Genomic DNA, 19,288 nt, shown 5'->3' on the forward strand with positions numbered 1-19,288 from the left:
GTAGCGGCCCGGGGCTGGGGCGGCCTCTCGGGCGCCTGGAGGGCCAGGATCCGAGGCCCCGGTCCGACTCCCGGGGCCCCTCCGGCTGCGGCGCCCGCGGCCGCCCGTCTTGGGGGCAGGGCCCCGCGAGCCGGGCCTCCGGTCGGTGCGGGGCCCGGGGGCGTCCCCGCGAGGGCAGGCGGGCCGGTGCGGGCGGACCGGGCTGGAGCTCGGGGCTCCCGGGGCCGGGCCCCGGGGACGGGCGTGTTGAGCGGGAGTTGGGCTTCGGGGCGGCCCCCCCGGAGGGGGGAGCGTTGGGACCCGCAGAGCGAGCTCGGGATCCACACCTACAGGCGCATCCCGGAGGTTCCGGAACTGGAACGTCTTACACCCTATTTGAAGGGAAGTCGTTTGGGGCATGTTTGGCAGAAGTGTGCTTGGTTCCGTTGATGTCTGGTCACCGTGCGGTGCAGGATGACCTTGAGAGTTGCTCGTCTCTCTGGGTTTTGTCGGCCGAGTTCCCCGAATTAACCAGGGACGCGCAGGGGTTTAACGTCTGGAAGCTACTTGAGTCCGTCCGCCCGCCGGCTCACGGTGGCCTCTGTCTGTCTGTCCCCCAGCACCTGCGCCATGCTGGCCGCCAGGCTCGCGTGTCTCCGGACGCTGCCGCCCAGGGCCTTCCGCCCGGGCCTGCCCACCAAGGCCGCCCCCGGGCTGCGGGGCCCCGGCGGGCCGGGCCCGTGGCCCTCCGCCCCCGGCCGGGTAAGCGCCGCCCCGCCCCGCCGCCAGGCATTTCCCGGAGCAGTTGCCTGAGGAAGCCCGGTTCGCGCTTCCTCCCATTGGTGTTGTGTCTTCCTGTTCCGCCTTCATCTCGTGTAGAAAGGACCCGGGACGCCTCCGTTTTTGCGGCTCTCGGTTTCCCCTGGAAATCACCGGGGGTGGGAGCGAGGGGAGCCTCGCGGAGGGGCCGGCCGAGCTGTGTCATTCCAGCTTTTGTTTAGGAAATAGCTGTCCGGTAGGAGAGCGACTTCCTTAGCGGATAGATTCCTCCTGGCGTTCAGACACGTACACTTTTCGAGACGTGAGTAGATAAGGACACACAGAACCTTTTCAGTGGGCCGTTTCACTCTTGAAAAGGAGCTAAAATGGAGGTAGTAGTCGTTCCTCCTTTTGGCTTTATGTTAAGGAAAGAAACTTTCTTGAGCCCATTTTCCAGATTAAAAAAATGTAGCTAATAAAGTCTGTAGTTTATGGAATATAAATTCTGAAACTTAAACTAAGAAGTTCAGTTATAAAGGATTAGCAAGTCACTTTGAAGATAGAGCACAAGTACAATAGGGTCTCCATTTAACATTTAAATTGGCTACCGGGCTTTAATAGTGAAAGTACATGCATATAAAGCACCAACTTCATATGGAGGTTTCTAGTGTAAGGAGATCCTGTCTTATCGTTAACTTTCTGTTTTGCTGTGGGTGGTGTATGTCTTGTTTTCATGTGTATCAGGAATATGCCACCAAAACAAGAATTGGGATCCGGCGTGGGAAAACCGGACAAGAACTCAAGGAAGCAGCATTGGAACCGTCAATGGAAAAAATATTTAAAAGTAGGTGCCTGACCATCTGGCCTAGTGTTGAGGGAGGGTCCTATTAACTGGCTGCCCCAAGGGCCTCTCGGAAGCAGGGCCTGCGGTTCGCAGTTTGCAATTCAGCTTTGCAAGTTGAGAAACTAGATTGTTAATCTACCCAAAGCCAGCCCAGGCTCCTTAACCTTGCAAAATGTCCATCTATTATGCGGGAGACAGCCCTCATTGGTATCCCTTGGGGTATTTCTGGTCAGTAAATTGGCCCTAAAAACCAAATTACATGAATCCTGTAGCCACGGAATAGTAACGTTTGTGAACAAATGGAGACTAAAGGGAGTAAGCTGGTCTTTATGAATACCTTTCACCAGTTAGAGTTAATAAGTTGGTTCTTAGTATTAAAAGCAAAAGCACCCTCCCCCTTAATTCAGCGGCATAAACATGGGTTACGTTTTTCTTTGATTCTTTTTTTCTTGACTCCATGTAAAGCACCATCTTTGCTAATGTCACTGTAGACACAATGCGATCTAACTCAACATTTCTTTCTCATGTTTAAAATTATTTTATTGCTTGATGGATTTTAGAGAGAGAGGAAGGGGGGGGGAGAGGGGAAAAAACATCTATTCTACTTTATATACACTCATTGGTTGATTCTTGTATGTGCCCTGAACAAGGGTGGACCCCGAAACCTTGGAGTATCGGGGTGACACTCTAATCAACTGAGCTACCCAGCCAGGGCTCTTTCTCATCTTTGCTTTCTAAATGTCATGAGAACACACCCCAAATTCTTATGAGTAAAATAACGTATCACAGAAGTCTCCCCACATCTACAGATACACTGCCTCTAATTTTGTTGGAGACGAAAGGTTAACCAAGTCTGATCCTTTTTGTACTAATTATTACACCTTTGTTTCAGCAGTGTTCTTACTAGTCCCCTAATTCTAAGGCCATTTCTATATATACTAACTAGAGGCCCGGTGCACAAAAATTTGTGCACTCGGGAGGGTCCCTCAGCCCGGCCTGTGCCCTCTCTCAGTCTGGGACCCCTCGGGGAATGACCACCTGCTGGCTTAGGCCTGCTCCCGGGGGGATTGGGCCTAAGCTGGCAGTCAGACATCCCTCTGGCAGCCCCGGAGTCCTCGGGGGATGTCCAGTTGCCAGCGGGGAGCAGGCCTAGCTGCAGTCAGACATCCTTAGTGCTGCTGAGGAGGCAGGACAGGCTCCCACCACCACCCCTGTACTGGCAGCCATCAGCCTGGCTTGTGGCTGAGCAGAGCTCCTCTATGTGGGAGCGACCTGACCACCAGAGGGCAGCTCCTGCATTGTGCGTCTGCCCCTGGTGGTCAGTGTGTGTCATAGTGACCAGTCATTCCCAGTCTTTCTGCTGTTAGGGTCAATTTGCATATTACCCTTTTATTATATAGGATTATAGCTATTACAAAGAAGTGTGGTGTATAGTTTGATTTCCCTCATTTACTGTAAGTATGGGGAAGGGCTTATTGCCAGCATTTTAATTTAGTTAAAACATGACAGTGTTAACCTGCATTTCCTCCTGTGTTCTGCAGTTGATCAGATGGGAAGATGGTTTATTGCTGGAGGGGCTGCTGTTGGCCTTGGTGCATTGTGCTACTATGGCTTGGGAATGTCTAATGAGATTGGAGCAATTGAAAAGGCTGTGTAAGTAAATTGTTCCCAAACAGTTCTAGCCTTAAAGCCTCCAATTTTCTTCTCATACTTACCTTTGGCCACTTTGGGAATGTTTTATGTCTAGTTTTCTTGTGTAGGAGAAAAATGAATACAGATAGAATCTCTTGTTTCCATGACCTGTATTTATTCAAACCTAAATAAACTTCTTTTTCCAAGGTTATATGTATTCAGTTAAGGAGAAAATGTGTCACTTTGTATATAAGCCAAATGCTTATGTCTTTTATTATGGTCGTGCTTATTTTTTAAAGCAGAGTCACTAAGGCATAATTTATATAAGTTCACCCATTATCAGTATACAATTCAGTGATTCTTGAATGTATAGAGGTTCAACTATCACCACAGCTGTTTTAGAACATCCCCATCACCTCGAAAAGATCCCTTATGCTTAATTGAAACCCTTTCATCCCCAGTCCCAGGAAACCATTAATCTTTTTGCCTTTGTAGATTTACCTTTTTTGGACATGTAGTCAGAATAAAATCATGCTGTGTGTGGTCCTTTGGGCCTGGATTCTTTCACTTAGCACAATGTTTTTGAAGTTCAGCATTTTGTAGAATGCATATATCTCATTCTTTTTTGTGTGTTTATTTTATTTTAATTTTTTCAAACTTTTCCATCACCATTTATCCCCTCTGTGCCCTCTTTCACCTCCACCCATTCTCCGCCCCCCCCCCCCCCTTATATGTCTTTTATCATTTACGTTTTATGGTAACTTCAATGTATGCATCATTTTCGTTCCAAATGAGGTGAATAAGATTTAGAGCAGTAACATATTTCCCAAGACCTCCCAGCTAATCTTATTCAACCAAAATTCACATTCAGAATCTTATAAATTAACTTTTTTTTTTTCTTTTTTTTTTACAGAATTTGGCCTCAGTATGTGAAGGATAGAATTCATTCTACCTACATGTACTTAGCAGGAAGCATTGGTTTAACAGCCTTGTCAGCTCTGGCAGTGAGCAGAACTCCTGTTCTCATGAACTTCATGATGAGAGGCTCTTGGGTGGTAAGTCAGCTTGTTTTTGTTTACCTTTTCTACTCCGTATCAAAAGATTAGACAAAAAATATTGGGACGGGTGTTAAAGGGAAAGAATACCTTATTAAATTGAACAGGTTTTTGTTCAAATAATATATGAAATTAGTAGTGCAGCTGAGATAGAGTAAGAAGTACACAGTGAAGTACTTCAGCTATTCTTTGTTAAATATGTATTTTATAGTGGCAAAGGGGTTGGAAACCAAACTTACAGGAATGTCCTATCTAGCAGCAGATACCAAACTGCCTGTATTTTGCATATCTTACATCAATTTACTAAAATTAAGGGGGATTCCAAACCATCTTAGAGGTCAGTGGGAAATGCATATCACAAAAACCCTAACATTCTATACTATTAAAAGTAGAAAGTGCCACAACTATTCTGAGTTTTCTTGACCCTGTATAAGGAATATTGAGTGAGTGTTTCTTGTGCATTTGTTATTTTACTAGAAACCAAAAACTGATTTCAAGTGTGGTGACTATTTTTCTACTCTCTGGTTGAAGAAATAAACTAGAGTAAGTGGTAAAGAATATACAATAAGAAGTAGAAAGTTTAAAATCAGTGGAAAGATTATTTTTGTCTTGGACTACTAGGGAAGTTCCATGAAGGACAATTTTATCTCATCAGGGCCATTGAAGCCTGGCATTTCTTATTTTAGGAGAGTACAAGGGTAGTCCAAGTTTGCAAAACAGCTTGAGCAAAGAAAGCAGTCATTAAAAATGACTTTACAGTTCATTAGCATATTTGAGGGTTGGTGTGTGAAGAAGACAGACAGGGGCTGTGTGATTGGCAAGCTGAGAGGAGTGCCTAAGCAGTGGGAGGCCATTGCAGATAACTGGACCAGCAAAAGGCTGATGAGCATGGAGAACTAATGTGCAAGAGCCGGTGTACTAGCTCTGCCTTTGCAAGATCTGATGATAAGAGTGTGAACTAGAACAGTGAGCGTGAGGCTGGACAGGACGGGAAGATGGGAGAGTCTATGTAATACTCAGAGATGTCCCATGGCAAACCAGTTCTCCACAGGTAGCCCAAATCCATCTAACCTCCAAATCTCTAGTATTTCCACATTATACATTCCAAAAGGAGAAACACTTACAGTAGCATAGTTAGTATTCTTAGAATATTGCTTCCCAGATGGGTGTCATGAATTGCCTAGCCCCGTGGTCAGCAAACTGCAGCTCGCGAGCCACATGCAGCTCTTTGGCCCCTTGAATGTGGCTCTTCCTAAGCCTTAGGAGTACCTTAATTAAGTTAATAACAATGTACCTACCTATATAGTTTAAGTTTAAAAAATTTGGCTCTCAAAAGAAATTTCAATCGTTGTACTGTTGATATTTGGCTCTGTGGACTAATGAGTTTGCCGACCACTGGCCTAGCCTACAGGTTCTAGAAGAATAAGCATGTGCATTCTCACCAGGAATGTTAGTTTAATCAATAGTACGTAATTTACAATAGTGCCTTTTGTAATTAAGCATGCATGGCTGTATGAGGGAGATCAAGATATGCAAAGGAGTTTAGCCCCTAAAATAAGACATTAAAGAAGGTTTGTGCATGGGCCATAGTCTCAACTCCCTGTGGGCATTAGATCACTCTCATGTGCTTTTGCTCTCGTACTTAAGTAAAAGTTTAGAAAGCCAGACAGATGCTACAGTGGTGAAAATGTAATCTTTTGGGGAGGGGGGGTGGGGTGCCATGTCTGTAGACACTGATCACTGTACTAAGTGTCTTTGGACAGAGGAGAGTCATCTGACACCCTTGGCAGCAAGGGGACCCACCATAAACCTTCCCAGACAAAGGGAAGTCCTTGAGTAAGTCAGACAGGAAAGAGTTCTTGGGCACAATGAACAGAATTGTAGAGGCATGAGCCGGAGGCATGTCCGTAGCCCTACTAGTTCCCACAGCTGGAGTGGAGACTGGAAAGCTGAAAGGCAAAAAGTGGAACTGGATCATGAAGGACCTTAAAAGAAAAAATGTGTAAATTGTGATAAATAACCTGAAAATGCTTTGCACAGAGATGTATGAAGTAGTTTTTAGTAATTGTGCATTGGAAAATGGTAGACTAGAACTCAGCATGCTTTTCTGTTTAATGTGAATGAAAGCAGCAGGTGCCTGCGTGTCAGACAGACAGTGCAGACGACGAGGCAGGTCTGGAGCATCGCACAGGATTCTTAGCATCTGGAGAAAAGCCTTCCCAACCAGAAGCATTCGCGTTCAGTTATGGTGTTTTTTTAGTAATTGGCCAAATACCTGCTACCTGATTCTGTCCAAAAGCTACAAGGTTACAGTTTTTCCTTTAAATTTCCTGGATATTATCATCTTTCTTCCATTACCTATATTTCTTCCTTGTTATATATACAAGGGATCTTTACAAGTCATAACAATAGAAATCTAAGGCAAAGAAAAGGAAAGGACCAAGTCAGCCAGAAAGTTTGAAGGAGAGAAGCAGTCTTATTTCTCATCTTTTCCATGTGCTTTTATTTTTTCAGGTTTCTTTTAGCAAGTGTGCTGTATATATTTTAATTGGTATATCATGACTAATATTTTTAAATGCTATTAGTGCTATACTAAAATATAATTGGAAATAATTCTGGGACTTTTAAAGAGATTTTGTGAAACCTTTGTCTAAAAATAATAAAGTTTTTTAAAGATGACGTTATTAGTCAAAGCTTAACTCATTCACTTAAAGCCGTCTGCAAGTCTAAGGGCACTGGCCTTCTCGTCACGTGGCCAAACGGAAATAAAGGCCTTTAATATGTTGGGAAAACATGGTTTCTTGGAAACACTAACTGAAAATTAGAACTTGTGGGTTTCTACTTTGTTATTGTATAAGGATAGATTTTTCTTAGTAATATGTGTCTTTCAGACAATTGGTGCAACCTTTGCAGCCATGATTGGAGCTGGAATGCTGGTACAATCAATACCTTATGACCGGAGCCCAGGCCCAAAGCATCTTGCTTGGTTACTGCATTCTGGTATGTTCTAGTTTTCAGTTGTTATTAAATAAATCTTGAATACTACCTTTGAGGTGGCTTTTCACAATCATAAATGCTTTGTACATAATTTAGTTAAGCTTCATGTTTAGAAAACACTTGTCATTTTCTACTTACTACTGTTTATATACTAAGACCAGGGACATCCCTAGTATTACACTTGCCTCCTGTATAGTCTAGTACATGCAGAGATTTTCTTTTCTGTGTTTCATCTAATACCAGGAGGATTTCAGACCTGATACCCATCATTTGAGAATTGTTTATATTGTGTATCTTTAAAAAAATTAAAATGGTGAAAAGAAGAAGAAGAAGAGGTTTTTGCAGTGCAGTATTTTAAGAAAGCAGTCAAAAAACTGTTCGGAAATACACATTTGTGACTGATGCGTTTAGGATAGTTCTTGGCACAAGGTAACATTGGGCAGCAAAGGCTGTCAGCCGTGCTGTTGCAGGGCAGTTTTCATATCCTTGTAGGTAGATGTAGTGAATTTTTTCTTAATTGTTGCAAGACAAATATTTGAAAGTTCAGACAAAGTTTTCTACCTCAAGTTTCCTGGAATAGTATGTTCCTGGGTTGAATAAAGAGTCAACCAGACCGAGAAACAAAAATGCTTAGGTGAATGTTCTCTACCACAAAACAAGACATTGTATAAGCATTTCCCTGAAATTTCCAGGGAAACAGACTGAAATGTTCTAGCATGGTTAGTAAATGGAAATCAGGTTTTTGGCACTCAATAACAACTTTGGGGTGAAATATGTCATTTATATGATTCTTATGCTATCTTTATTTTGCTAACTTGAGACAGCATGATTTCCCATCCTTGTTTTCAAGTCTCTTGGGTGTTAGATTATTCAATCATAGATGTTCTCCCTGGAGCTTTGCAGGAAAAATCACTGGTTGGGTGGGAGATGGTCCCTTTTCTTCTATTACCAATGACCTGTTTTTAAGAAAAAATTCTTTTAGAATACTAGAATGTGCATTTGTTAATAAGACTTTCATTGAATCACCAAAATTCTCGTCCTCTGAATTTTAACATTTACATTTATGTTTCTAAATCTCTTGGCTACTGAGTAGTTTTGCACCTGTTTCCCAATTTAGACAATGAGTTCCTTGAGAAAACAGGGTTAGTGTCTTTTTATCTCAGATAAATAGGCAAGAGGCAGCCAATCAGTGATTCTCATCATTGATTTCTCCCTCTTCCCCTCTAACTCTCTCCCCCTCTCCCCTCTGTCCTTAGTCCAGTGGTTCTCAACCTTGGCTGCACATTAGAATCAGCTGGGAATCTTTAAAATCCTGATTTCTGGGCCTCATCCCCCTGGAAATTCTCTTTCTTTGTTATGGGGTGGGTCCACAACATTAGTAACAAAGAAACAGAATTTCCGGAGGATGAGGCCCAGAAATCAGGATTTTAAAAAGATTCCCAGCTGATTCTAATGTGCAGCCAGGGTTGAGAACCACTGCCTTAGTCTCTTAGTCACTTGTTGAATTGAATTAAGCATTTCTACCTGCTTTGCTTACAAAACCCCTTTTAATCTGATGTCATTGTAGCATATAAATTACTTGAGTCGGTATTTTTTTTAAATATGTTTTATTGATTTTTTGCAGAGAGGAAGGGAGAGGGATAGAGAGTTAGAAACATCGATGAGAGAGAAACATCGATCAGCTGCCTCCTGCACACCTCCTACCGGGGATGTGCCCGCAACCAAGGTACATGCCCTTGACCGGAATTGAACCTGGCCGACACTCTATATCTACTGAGCCAAACCGGTTAGGGCTTGAGTCGGTATTTTATGTGTGTTGTGGGGGTGGGGTCCTTAAGACCACTAATTCATTCAGCAATTGATTAGTACTCAGAGCTGAGGTTTATTACAATGAAAGGATGCACAACTGAATCAGCAAGGGGGAAAGATACAGGCAGAGTCTGGAGTTGGAGAAATACACTATCTTTCAATGCTCTCCTTGCTGGGGGAGCACACCAAGAATGGGAAAAGAGGAGGAACGTGTAGTTTTTCTGCCCAGGGAAGCCAGTAGAGACTCAGTGTCCAAGGTTTTTATTTTTAGTTTATTTATTTATTTGTAAATATATTTTTATTAATTTCAGAGAGGAAGGGAGAGGGAGAGAGAGAAATATCAATGATGAGAGAGAATCACTGATTGGCTGTCTCCTGCATGCCCCACACTGGGAATTAAGCCTGGAACCCAGACCTGTGCCCTGACCAGGAATCGAACTGTGACCTCCTGGTTCATAGGTCAGTACTTAACCACTAAGCCAGGCAGGCCAGGCCCAAGGTTTTTATTGAAAGCTGATCATGTAGGCACCCTCCTAGCAACTATCAAAAACCAGACTCCCTGCCCTGGCTGGTGTGCTCAGTGGTTGGAGTGTCAGCCTGCACACCAAGAGTCACGGTTTTGATTCCCAATCAAGGGCATGTACCTGGGTTCAGGTTCGATCCCTAGTCCCAGTTGGGGCACATGTGGGAGGCAACCAATCAATGTGTCTCTCTCTTTCTCCCTTTCTTCCCTCTGTCCTCTTTCCTCCCCTCCTTTCCACTCTCTTAAAAAAAAAAAAAAATCAATATAAAAATATCTTCAGGTGAGGATAACCACAAAAAATGAATAAAAAAACCAAACCAGACTCCCTGAAGGAAAGCAGGTCTTCAGCATAACTCAGTGTTTGCACCAGTAGCCTAACCCTGTCAGTTAGGGAGCTGTCCAAGTGCCAGGTTCTCAGATGAGAGGCAGGACTAACCTGGCAAGCAGGCCTTTGTAAAGACAGCCCTAGGCCTGCTATGTTAACCCAGGGCTGCACAGTATGAAGGCCAATTTCTTACTTTTTTTTTTTAAATTGTTGTGGCTCAAAATTTGTTTTATTCTTCATAAACGTCTTAGGAAGCTGGGTAGATATTAGCATATTCATATTTCATAATTGAGGAAACAGGCTGAGTGAGTCACACACCAGGAAGCACCAAAGTCAAGACTGGCACCCCAACCTTGTTTTTTCAAGTCCTGCATTGCCCATTGATTACTCACTGGCGTGATTGAGATGGGACCCAGAGGGGTTTGGATGATTCAAGGACAACTGCTCACAGCGTCGAAAGGACATCAAAGCTGACATTTTTTATCCAGATGTTTATTTAGTACAGCTGTGGTCTCAATCAGGACCAAGTGATACTTCACAGAAATTACTGGAATGCTCATTGAAAAACTATTCTAATTGTTATTCCCCCAACTTTTTTGAGATGTAATTGACACACAGTCTTATCTAATAAAGAGGGAATATGCTAATTGACCCTCATGCCGTCGCAAAGATGGCAGCGCCCACAGCCAGTAAGGAGAGAATATGCTAATTGCTCCTCTGCCCTCAAAGATGGCAGCACCCACAGCCAATAAGGTGGGAATATGCTAATTGACTGCACCGCCCTCAAAGATGGTGGTGCCCACAGCCACAAGATGGCAGCGCCCAGTCCCCTTAGCCCCCCAGCCACCCAGGGCAGCCCGAGGCACAGGCAAGCCTCGGATGGTGGCTGCTCGGCCTCCCAAGTCTCAGGTAACCAGGACGGGCCGAGGCTTGTGCTGCCGGCAGTGGCAGCAGCAGAGGTGTGATGGGGGCATCGCCTTCCCCTGATCGCCAGTTCACCTCCCGCCCCTGAGGGCTCTTGAACTGTGAGAGGGGGCAGGCCCGGCTGAGGGACCCCTCCTCCAGTGTATGAATTTTCATGCACCAGGCCTCTAGTATTGTGTAAGTTTAAGGTGTGCAACATGTTGATTTGATACATGTATGTGTTGCAGAATTATTACCACCATGGCATTAAATAACACATCCACACCATATTTGCCATTTCTTTTTTCCTAGTGGGAGTATTTAAGATTTACTTTCTTAGCAACATTCAAGTGTATGATGCAGTATTATTAGCTATCATCTCTGTCAAAAATTCATAAATAACAAGTAAAATCAGTGAATTACTGAAATAATAATTAGTAAAAGTTAATAGTACACACACCAAAATGACAGCCTGCAAACTGGGAGCACTTAACCAGAAATATCAAATGAGGCTAGGGTATCCTATCTAATAAAAGGCTAATATGCAAATCGACCGAACAGCAGAAAGACTGGTGGCTATGACGCGTGCTCACCACCAGGGGGCAGACGCTCAATGCAGGAGCCGTCCCCTGGTGGTCAGTGCACTCCCATGGGGGAACACCACTCAAGCAGAAGCCCTGAGCCAGGCTCATGGCTGGCAAGCGCAGCAGCCGTGGTGGGAGCCTCTCCCACCTCTGTAGCAGTGCTAAGAAGTCCGACTTCTGTGGGGAGCGGGCCTAAGCCATTATTTGGACATCCCCCGAGGGCACGAATTTCATGTACCAGGCCTCTAGTATTATTATAAAGCAACTTTTATAGTGAGAAAGCAGTGGTTGGTGGTTCTTTTTTTTTTTTTTTTTAACTTTTTTATTTTAACATATTTTATTGATTTTTTTACAGAGAGGAAGGGAGAGGGATAGAGAGTTAGAAACGTTGATGAGAGAGAAACATGGATCGCTGCCTTCTGCACTCCCCCTACTGGGTATGTGCCTGCAACCAAGGTACATGCCCTTGACCAGAATCGAATCTGGGGCCCTTCAGTCCAGCCTTCCACTAAGCCAAACCAGTTAGGGCTGGCTGTTCTTCACAGGGATTGGTTATAATAGAATTTTCTGCGGTTACCTCATATCAGCCTGGGAAACAGTTCAAATTTTGCTAATGACTTCCAGAGGCATAAGCAGGAAATGACCCAGGTCAAGTTAATCTTGTAAAATAAACTAAATTGAGCTTTATTTTTATGACTAAACTGGTTTTGTCTGCCTAGGGAAAGTTCACATCTAGTCTCCATTTGTTTATTTTAATGTCACCATGTTGTACATTAAATCCTCAAACTTGTTAATTGTAGAACTGGAAGTTTATATTTTTTACCAATGGCTCCACAGTACCTCCCCACCCCCCCACCTCCAACCCCAACCCCGCAAACACCGGGTAACCACCAGGATACTCTGTTTCTCTGAGTTTGACTCTTGGATTCCATGTATAAGTGAGATAATACTGTGTTTTTCTTTCTCTGTCTGACTTATTTCACTTCGCATATTGCCTTCAAGGTCCATGTATGTTGACAAAAATGGCAAGGTTTTGTTTTTTATGACTGAATAATGTTCCATTGTCTATATATTTTTACCCATTTATCCATAGATGGACACCTAGGTATTTTAATCTTGACTATTGTGAATAATACTGCAGTGAACATGGAAATGTAGCTATTTCTATGAGATCCTGATTTTAATTTCTTTTGATATAAACCCAGAAGTGGGATTGCTGGGTCATGTGGTAGTTCTGGCTATAATTTTTGAAGAACGCCCACACTTGTTTTCTACAGTGGTTGAACCAATTTGCTGAATTCCAGTTTTCATTCACAATAATAATGAGCTATCCTTGTTAGTTTTATAATTGATTTGTCCTTAAGCAGCACACAGCTATAACCACTTAAGATTTTTATCAGAAAGTGTCATTGAAAAGTCTCTGAACAGTCTCCTTAAAAGTTTTGATAAAAATTTTGCTATCAAATGTAAAACTGATGGAAATCCCAACAGAAATATTATACAGAAGAATTTTTATTTAGTATCTTTTCCTAGAGCAAAAGAAATTTTAAAGTTATTCATCATGAAATACAATTAATTACCTTACTACTTGATCTAGAAATGTTATTCTCACAAAAGGAACACACTAGTATTGAAATGTTAGTAAGAAGACAGCTCTGTGCCTATTCTGTGAGTTAAACTGTACACATTTAATGTTTAAGAAAAGGGTAACTTGTTCTACTCACCACTGAAATAATGCCTTATCTAAGATTTGTTTGTTTGTTTATTTATTTATTTATTTTTGGTTAATTCTCGCCTGAGGGTATTTTTTCCATTGATTTTTAGAGAGGATGGAAGAGGGGTAAGGGGGAGGGGAGAGAGAAACATCGATGCGAGAGACACATTGATAGGTAGCCTCCTGCACATGCGGGCCTGTAACCCAAGTGCATGCCTAGACCAGGAATCGAACTCGGACCGTTCAGTCTGAGGGCCAAGGCTCTTACCACTGTGCCAAACTGGTCAGGGCAAGATTTATTTTTCAGTTGAATTCTATTTACTTGGTTAATTATATTGATAACTTTCACTTTAATTTTTATGAGGCTGTTTATAATGACAATTTAAATTACTTTTTACAAGTTATGATTTCGTTCCTTATTACACAATGTAACAGACCTCTAGTCTTGAAGTCTCTACATTTTAAAAGTACATGTTTTTTTATTGATTTCAGAGAGGAAGCGAGAGGGAGAATGAGAAAGAAACATCAATGATTGGAGAGAACTATTGATCAGCTGCCTCCTGCATGTCCCCTACTGGGGATCAAGCCCACAACTTGGGCATATGCCCTGATTGAGAATTGAACTGTGACCTCCTGGTTCATAGGTCAACATTCAACCCTGAGCCACATTTAAGATTAGCATAATGTACTCATTTTCTCATCTTACTTTGTTTAAGACTAAAGCTAGGTTTGAATCCAAAAAATTAACTACAGCATGGAATTTGACAAAGTCACTAAAAATGTAGGTTAGGGTTTGTACTTTTGAGTTGTGGCTGTTTGACTAGGAATAATGCTGCTGCTGTAATTTTAGAATCTGGATAGTCCCAAGTTTTGGTTGTAGGATTGTGGGGGTAGTGTTACCTAAATAAGGGGAAGGCTTTTCGTATTGTACTGTTTAACATAAGGTAAAATACGTACAAAGGGCATGTTAGAAGTGGCATTTTCCCTTTGGTTGTTTAGTAAAAACCACTTGCTTTCTCCAGGTGTGATGGGCGCAGTGGTGGCTCCTCTGACGATATTAGGGGGGCCTCTTCTCATCAGAGCTGCATGGTACACGGCAGGCGTCGTAGGTGGCCTCTCCACTGTGGCCATGTGTGCACCCAGTGAGAAGTTTCTGAACATGGGAGCACCCCTGGGAGTGGGCCTGGGCCTCGTCTTTGTGTCTTCACTGGGTAAGCCACTGTGCTTTGACAGTTGGTTCTTGGTTCGTGATGTACCAAAGTCATCTTACGTACTCAGGTTTCCTACTGGGGGGAAGATATCTAGTCATTTTTAAAAGTTGTTTAAAAGATCTGTGCTAATTAGACTGGATTTTCTTATTTGGCATCATGGCAAATCATTACTATTGGTTTACCAAATGCACCTAAAATGGCAAAGTTGGTCTGCAGAACACATGAGCATTGCTCTGATGCAGAGCCTTCCTGTAATGTGGGTAAGCCACCCTTTGCAGAAATGAGTATCATGGGTTTTGAATTGAATGTATATAAAATTAGACCGTGCTTATAACTCAGATGCTTTTTTATGTTGGTATACCAAAGTAAAAATATAAAAATAGCATTAACTATATATATAGTTAGAGAAAAGTCCCTTTTTTAAAATAACCTTTTTCCCCCATTTTGATTTCAGGATCTATGTTTCTTCCACCTACCACTGTGGCCGGTGCCACTCTGTACTCAGTGGCAGTTTATGGTGGATTAGCTCTTTTCAGCATGTTCCTTCTGTATGACACGCAGAAAGTCATCAAGCGTGCAGAAATAGTGCCAGTGTTTGGAGTTCAAAAATATGATCCCATCAATTCGTAAGTAGTCTTTAATGTCTTTGTTATATAAAGACATTTGTTTCATTTTGTCCTGTTTTATGATTATATTAGTTTCTTAGGGCTGCCATAACAAAAGGTACAATCTGGGTGGTTTAAAACAAGAGAAATGTATTCTCTCACAGTTGTAGAAGCTAGAGGTCTGAAATCAAGGTGTTCTCAGCGTTGGCACCTTCAGAGGCCTCTGTGGGAGGGTCTGTTCCTTGCCTCTCCTGCCTTCTTGGCAGAGCCAGCATTCCTTGGCTTGTAGATGCATCACTCTGACCTCTCTGTCTGCACACGGTGTTCTTCCTGTCCTGTCTGTTTCTGTCTCTCCTCTTATAAGAACAGGAGTCATATTTGATTAAGGCCCACCCTACTCCAGTATTCATCTCAACTCACATCTTAATTATATTCGCAAAGATCCAGTTCCTAAATAGAGTCACATTCACAGGTAACCAAGGATTAGGACTTGGACATACCTTTTGATTTCAACCCACAACAATGGCTTTGTCAGATTTTACTATTTTATTTCTATTGCTGTTTGGTCTATTCTCTCTCTAGTAAACTGTGTATCCATAGAAATTTTATTCTATTGCAAGTAAGTAATATTTAGGTATTCAGTTAATTCATAATAATTAGCCTGATGGTGTTCTTGTTGGTTAATTAATTTTAATATTTAATAGACTTTAGAACTGAAGAAAAGATGTATTAGTTGGGTATTCATTGGAAAGTGTAAATAATTGACTTGAAATGTTTAATCGAAAAGACTTTTACTAAAAATTGGAAATATCTTACTATGGAAATTTCATTTTGGAGATATTCAAATTTAACTGATATTAGGTGTTATATAATAATGCTTTTTTCCTTTTCTCCACCAAAGTAGGGTATTTTATTAAGCAATTTTCTTTGAGTTTCATGGTGTTACCACAAATTTTTAAAGTAACTTATTTTTTAGAAATAGTTTTTATTGATTTCAGAGACAAAGAGAGAGAGATAGAAATATCAATGATGAGAATCATTGGTAGGCTGCCTCCTACATGCCCTTCCCTCCCACCACCGGAGGGAGGGGGGGAGGGGGGGGCTTGAGCCCGCAACCTGGGCATGTGGCTCTGACTGGGAATTTAACTGTGACCTCCTGATTCATAGGTTGACACTCAACCACTAAGCCATGCCAGCTGGGCTAAAGCAATTTTTTTAAATTATATTTATTGGAGTGATAGTGGTTAATAAGATCATATAGGCTTCAAGTGTACATTTTTATAACCTACTAGAGGCCTGGTGCACAAAATTCATGCACTCTAGGTGGGGTGGTCCTCAGCCCCGCCTGCACCCTCGCAGTCCAGGACTCCTCGGGATGTCTGACTGACAGGTTAGGCCTACTCCCCGTGAGTCTGGCTTCCGGCTGAGCGGCACTCCCCCTGTGGGAGCACATGGTCTTTCCACCGTTCAGTCAATTTGCATATTAGCCTTTTATTATATTGGGTGATCTGTTTATTGAGTGGTGTGCCCACCATGCAAAGTCAAATCATCTTCCGTCACCATATACTTGGCCCCTTTACTCTCTGCCCCCCTCTGGTAATCACCATCCTATTTTCTGTCTGTCTCTGAGTTTCAGTTTTATATCCTGCATATTAGTGAAATCACATGTTTCTTAGCTTTTTCTGACTGATTTATTTTGCTTAGCATGATATTCTCAAGGTCCATCCATGTTGTTGCAAATGACAGTATTTCATCTTTTCTTATAGTTGAGTAGTATCTCATTGTGTACTAGTATATGTACCACATCTTTACCCAGTCGTCTCCCAAAGACACTGGTTGTCTCCATGTCTTGGCCACCATGAATAATGCTGCAGTGACCATAGAGCAGCGTATATCTTTATGAATAAATGTTTTAGCGTTTTTCAGGTAGATGTTGCTGGGTCATATGGTAACTATTCTTAATTTTTTGAGGAACTGCTATACTGTTTTGCATAGTGGCTGCATTCCTACCAGCAGTGAATGAGGGTTCCTTTTCCTTCACAACCTCTCCAACACTTGTTATTACTTGTCTTGTTGATAACAGCCATTCTACCAGGTGTGAGGTGGTATCTCATTGTAGTTTGGATTTGCATTTCGCTAATAGTTGATGAAGTTGAATCTTTTTTCATATATCTGTTGGTTGCTTATATGTCTTCTTGGGAGAGGTGTTTGTTGAGATCTTTTGCCCATTTTTCAATTAGGTTTTTTGTCTGGTGTCCCCATGTACAAAAATTAATTCAGGATGGATTAAGACCTAAATATAGGATCTGAAACAATAAAGTACATAGAAGAAGGCATGGGTACAAAATTTATAAACCTTGGTCATAGAGAACATATCAGGAATTTGACCCCAAAGTCAAGGGAAGGAAAGGCAAAAATAAATGAATGGGACTATATCAAACTGAAAAGCTTCTGCACAGCAAAAGAAACTGCCGACAAAACAAAAAGGCAATGAATAGAATGGGAGATGATATTTGCAACCGACAGCTCCAACAAGGGGTTAATATCCAAAATATATAAAGAACTCATACAACTCAATTTATTTGTCTTTTTTTTAATACTAAAACTGTAATGATGGTTTTTAAAGTGCTGCTATAATGCTTACAGATTCATAACAGTTTCTTTGGATGAAGGCGGAGTAGGGCCTTAAGGGAAGGGTATATTATATTTAAAAATGCCAGACTTGTGTCTAACACAATTTTGTAAAGGTGTTTCTTTGTTTTTGTTTTGATTCTTGTATTGTCCAACACCCATTCCTCCCTCCCACCCCCCATCAAGATATTATACTTATAGTAGAGTGTTAGAGGATAAAATAATGATTTTTAAACTGCTCATTGCCATTTAAAAGATTAATCTACCAGAAGAAAATCTTGACTATTTTCTTGTCGAGGACTTCCTTAGTTGGCATATCTTGTTTTAAAATTTCCATTTTATATACCTAAGTTAAATAATCAGTATTGCTTTTTCTTCTTTTCTAGATTAAGAAATAGTTGTTGTCATTGTTATTAGAATTACATACTTAAACAGGTATTATTTTCTTTTCTAGGATGCTGGGAATCTACATGGATACATTAAATATATTTATACGAGTTGCCACTATTCTAGCAACTGGAAACAGCAGAAAGAAGTGAAGTGACTCCGCTTCTGACATCACTAATGCGTCAGATTCCTGGCTTGTCTAGTAGGGCAGGTATTAATTAAGTGGTTTGTTGAAGCAGCTTTTGTTGAAGTTTAGAAGATAAGAACTTGTCATCATGTTTGAAATGTCCCAGTAATGTGATGCTTCAGGTCTGCTTTTTCTTCTGGAGAATAAATTCAGTAGTTCTCTGCCAGATAAGCGCACCCGTGTTCAGTTCTCATTTTTGAGTGATTCTGAAATGTTTTAATGAACGTGAAAACTGAGGTTTGTGTTGTGAGAATTTTAAGTGTTTTATCTTAAATTTGTTTTGTTAAGTAAAAATTAGCAAACTTACGTTTACCTGTTTAGATTTTGGAATGCATAATATTAACAAGTAATGTCATGAGTGGCATGGAGGTTTGGTAAAGGGACCAGAAAGAAATAAAGGGTCACCTGCAGCTTTTCTTTGAATACTGGCTTTAGGACTTGCTATTTGGAAACAAGTCATCACTTTAATATTTCTCTCCTGAGCTTACGAAAGCGTTGAGCACAAAACAAAGGCATAGGTGATAAAATTTCCTGCTGTTCCTTTTCAAGCCTCTTTCCATTGTAGATGTGACCATATTGGCTTCTCATTGTTTGACATTGTTAGGATGCTCCAGAATTGTAATCATACGGAGAATTCCTAGTATAAAATGCGTGTATGTGCAAGCTTTACTTTTGAATATTCTAGAACAAAATATTCCTTAAAATACTTTCTCAGGATAAAATATTCAAAGTATATAAACAGTTGCTGAATTTTTTGCATATTTATTGAAATGTTTAATAGAATACATGCTTGTTTTTTTTCACCTCTTCAACTTTTGAAGCTTTATTAGAAAAATCTGTTGTGGTTTACACTATGAAAGGAGTTTTTCTCCTGAGACTTGGTTTCTCATGTCCCTCTCAGATGAAGCACTAAAAGAAGGAAAGCAAAGCTACTCTTTCTTCATGGAGTACGTCAGTCAGAATTGTAATGGGCAGAGTGCTTCATGAGAGTGCCCTTGAGCAGAATTTTCCTTCTCTCCTTCATAGACTGTTCCTTTACTCTCTTGTGACATTTGTCAGTGTTTGAGAACAGAAGAGTTATTTTTGGAAGTTCTTAATGAATGAAATAAGTGTGTGTGATTATTGAGATGATTGGTGTGTTTG

At 41.5% G+C, this 19,288-nt stretch overlaps 1 protein-coding gene across 1 annotated transcript; it reads left to right on the forward strand.

Moving 5' to 3' along the window:
- Positions 1 to 605: 605 nt before the first annotated feature.
- Positions 606 to 18,316, forward strand: GHITM (growth hormone inducible transmembrane protein). The gene is made up of 8 exons (XM_059661999.1): positions 606 to 741; positions 1,483 to 1,582; positions 3,124 to 3,235; positions 4,128 to 4,269; positions 7,161 to 7,269; positions 14,147 to 14,335; positions 14,790 to 14,961; positions 18,026 to 18,316. The coding sequence occupies exons 1-8, from the start codon at positions 610 to 612 to the stop codon at positions 18,108 to 18,110; spliced, it is 1,041 nt and encodes a 346-aa protein (XP_059517982.1). The 5' UTR covers positions 606 to 609; the 3' UTR covers positions 18,111 to 18,316.
- Positions 18,317 to 19,288: the final 972 nt, after the last annotated feature.

The sequence above is a fragment of the Myotis daubentonii genome, chromosome 13 (assembly GCF_963259705.1).
Source record: "Myotis daubentonii chromosome 13, mMyoDau2.1, whole genome shotgun sequence".
Taxonomy (NCBI): domain Eukaryota; kingdom Metazoa; phylum Chordata; class Mammalia; order Chiroptera; family Vespertilionidae; genus Myotis; species Myotis daubentonii.

Excerpts from the sequence above, each read along its gene's own strand:
- GHITM (XM_059661999.1), top strand. The coding sequence starts at position 610 with ATGCTGGCCGCCAGGCTCGCGTGTCTCCGGACGCTGCCGCCCAGGGCC. Across the intron at positions 7,270-14,146 it reads TGCTTGGTTACTGCATTCTG|GTGTGATGGGCGCAGTGGTG; the intron begins GTATGTTCTAGT and ends TGCTTTCTCCAG. Across the intron at positions 14,962-18,025 it reads AAATATGATCCCATCAATTC|GATGCTGGGAATCTACATGG; the intron begins GTAAGTAGTCTT and ends TTTCTTTTCTAG.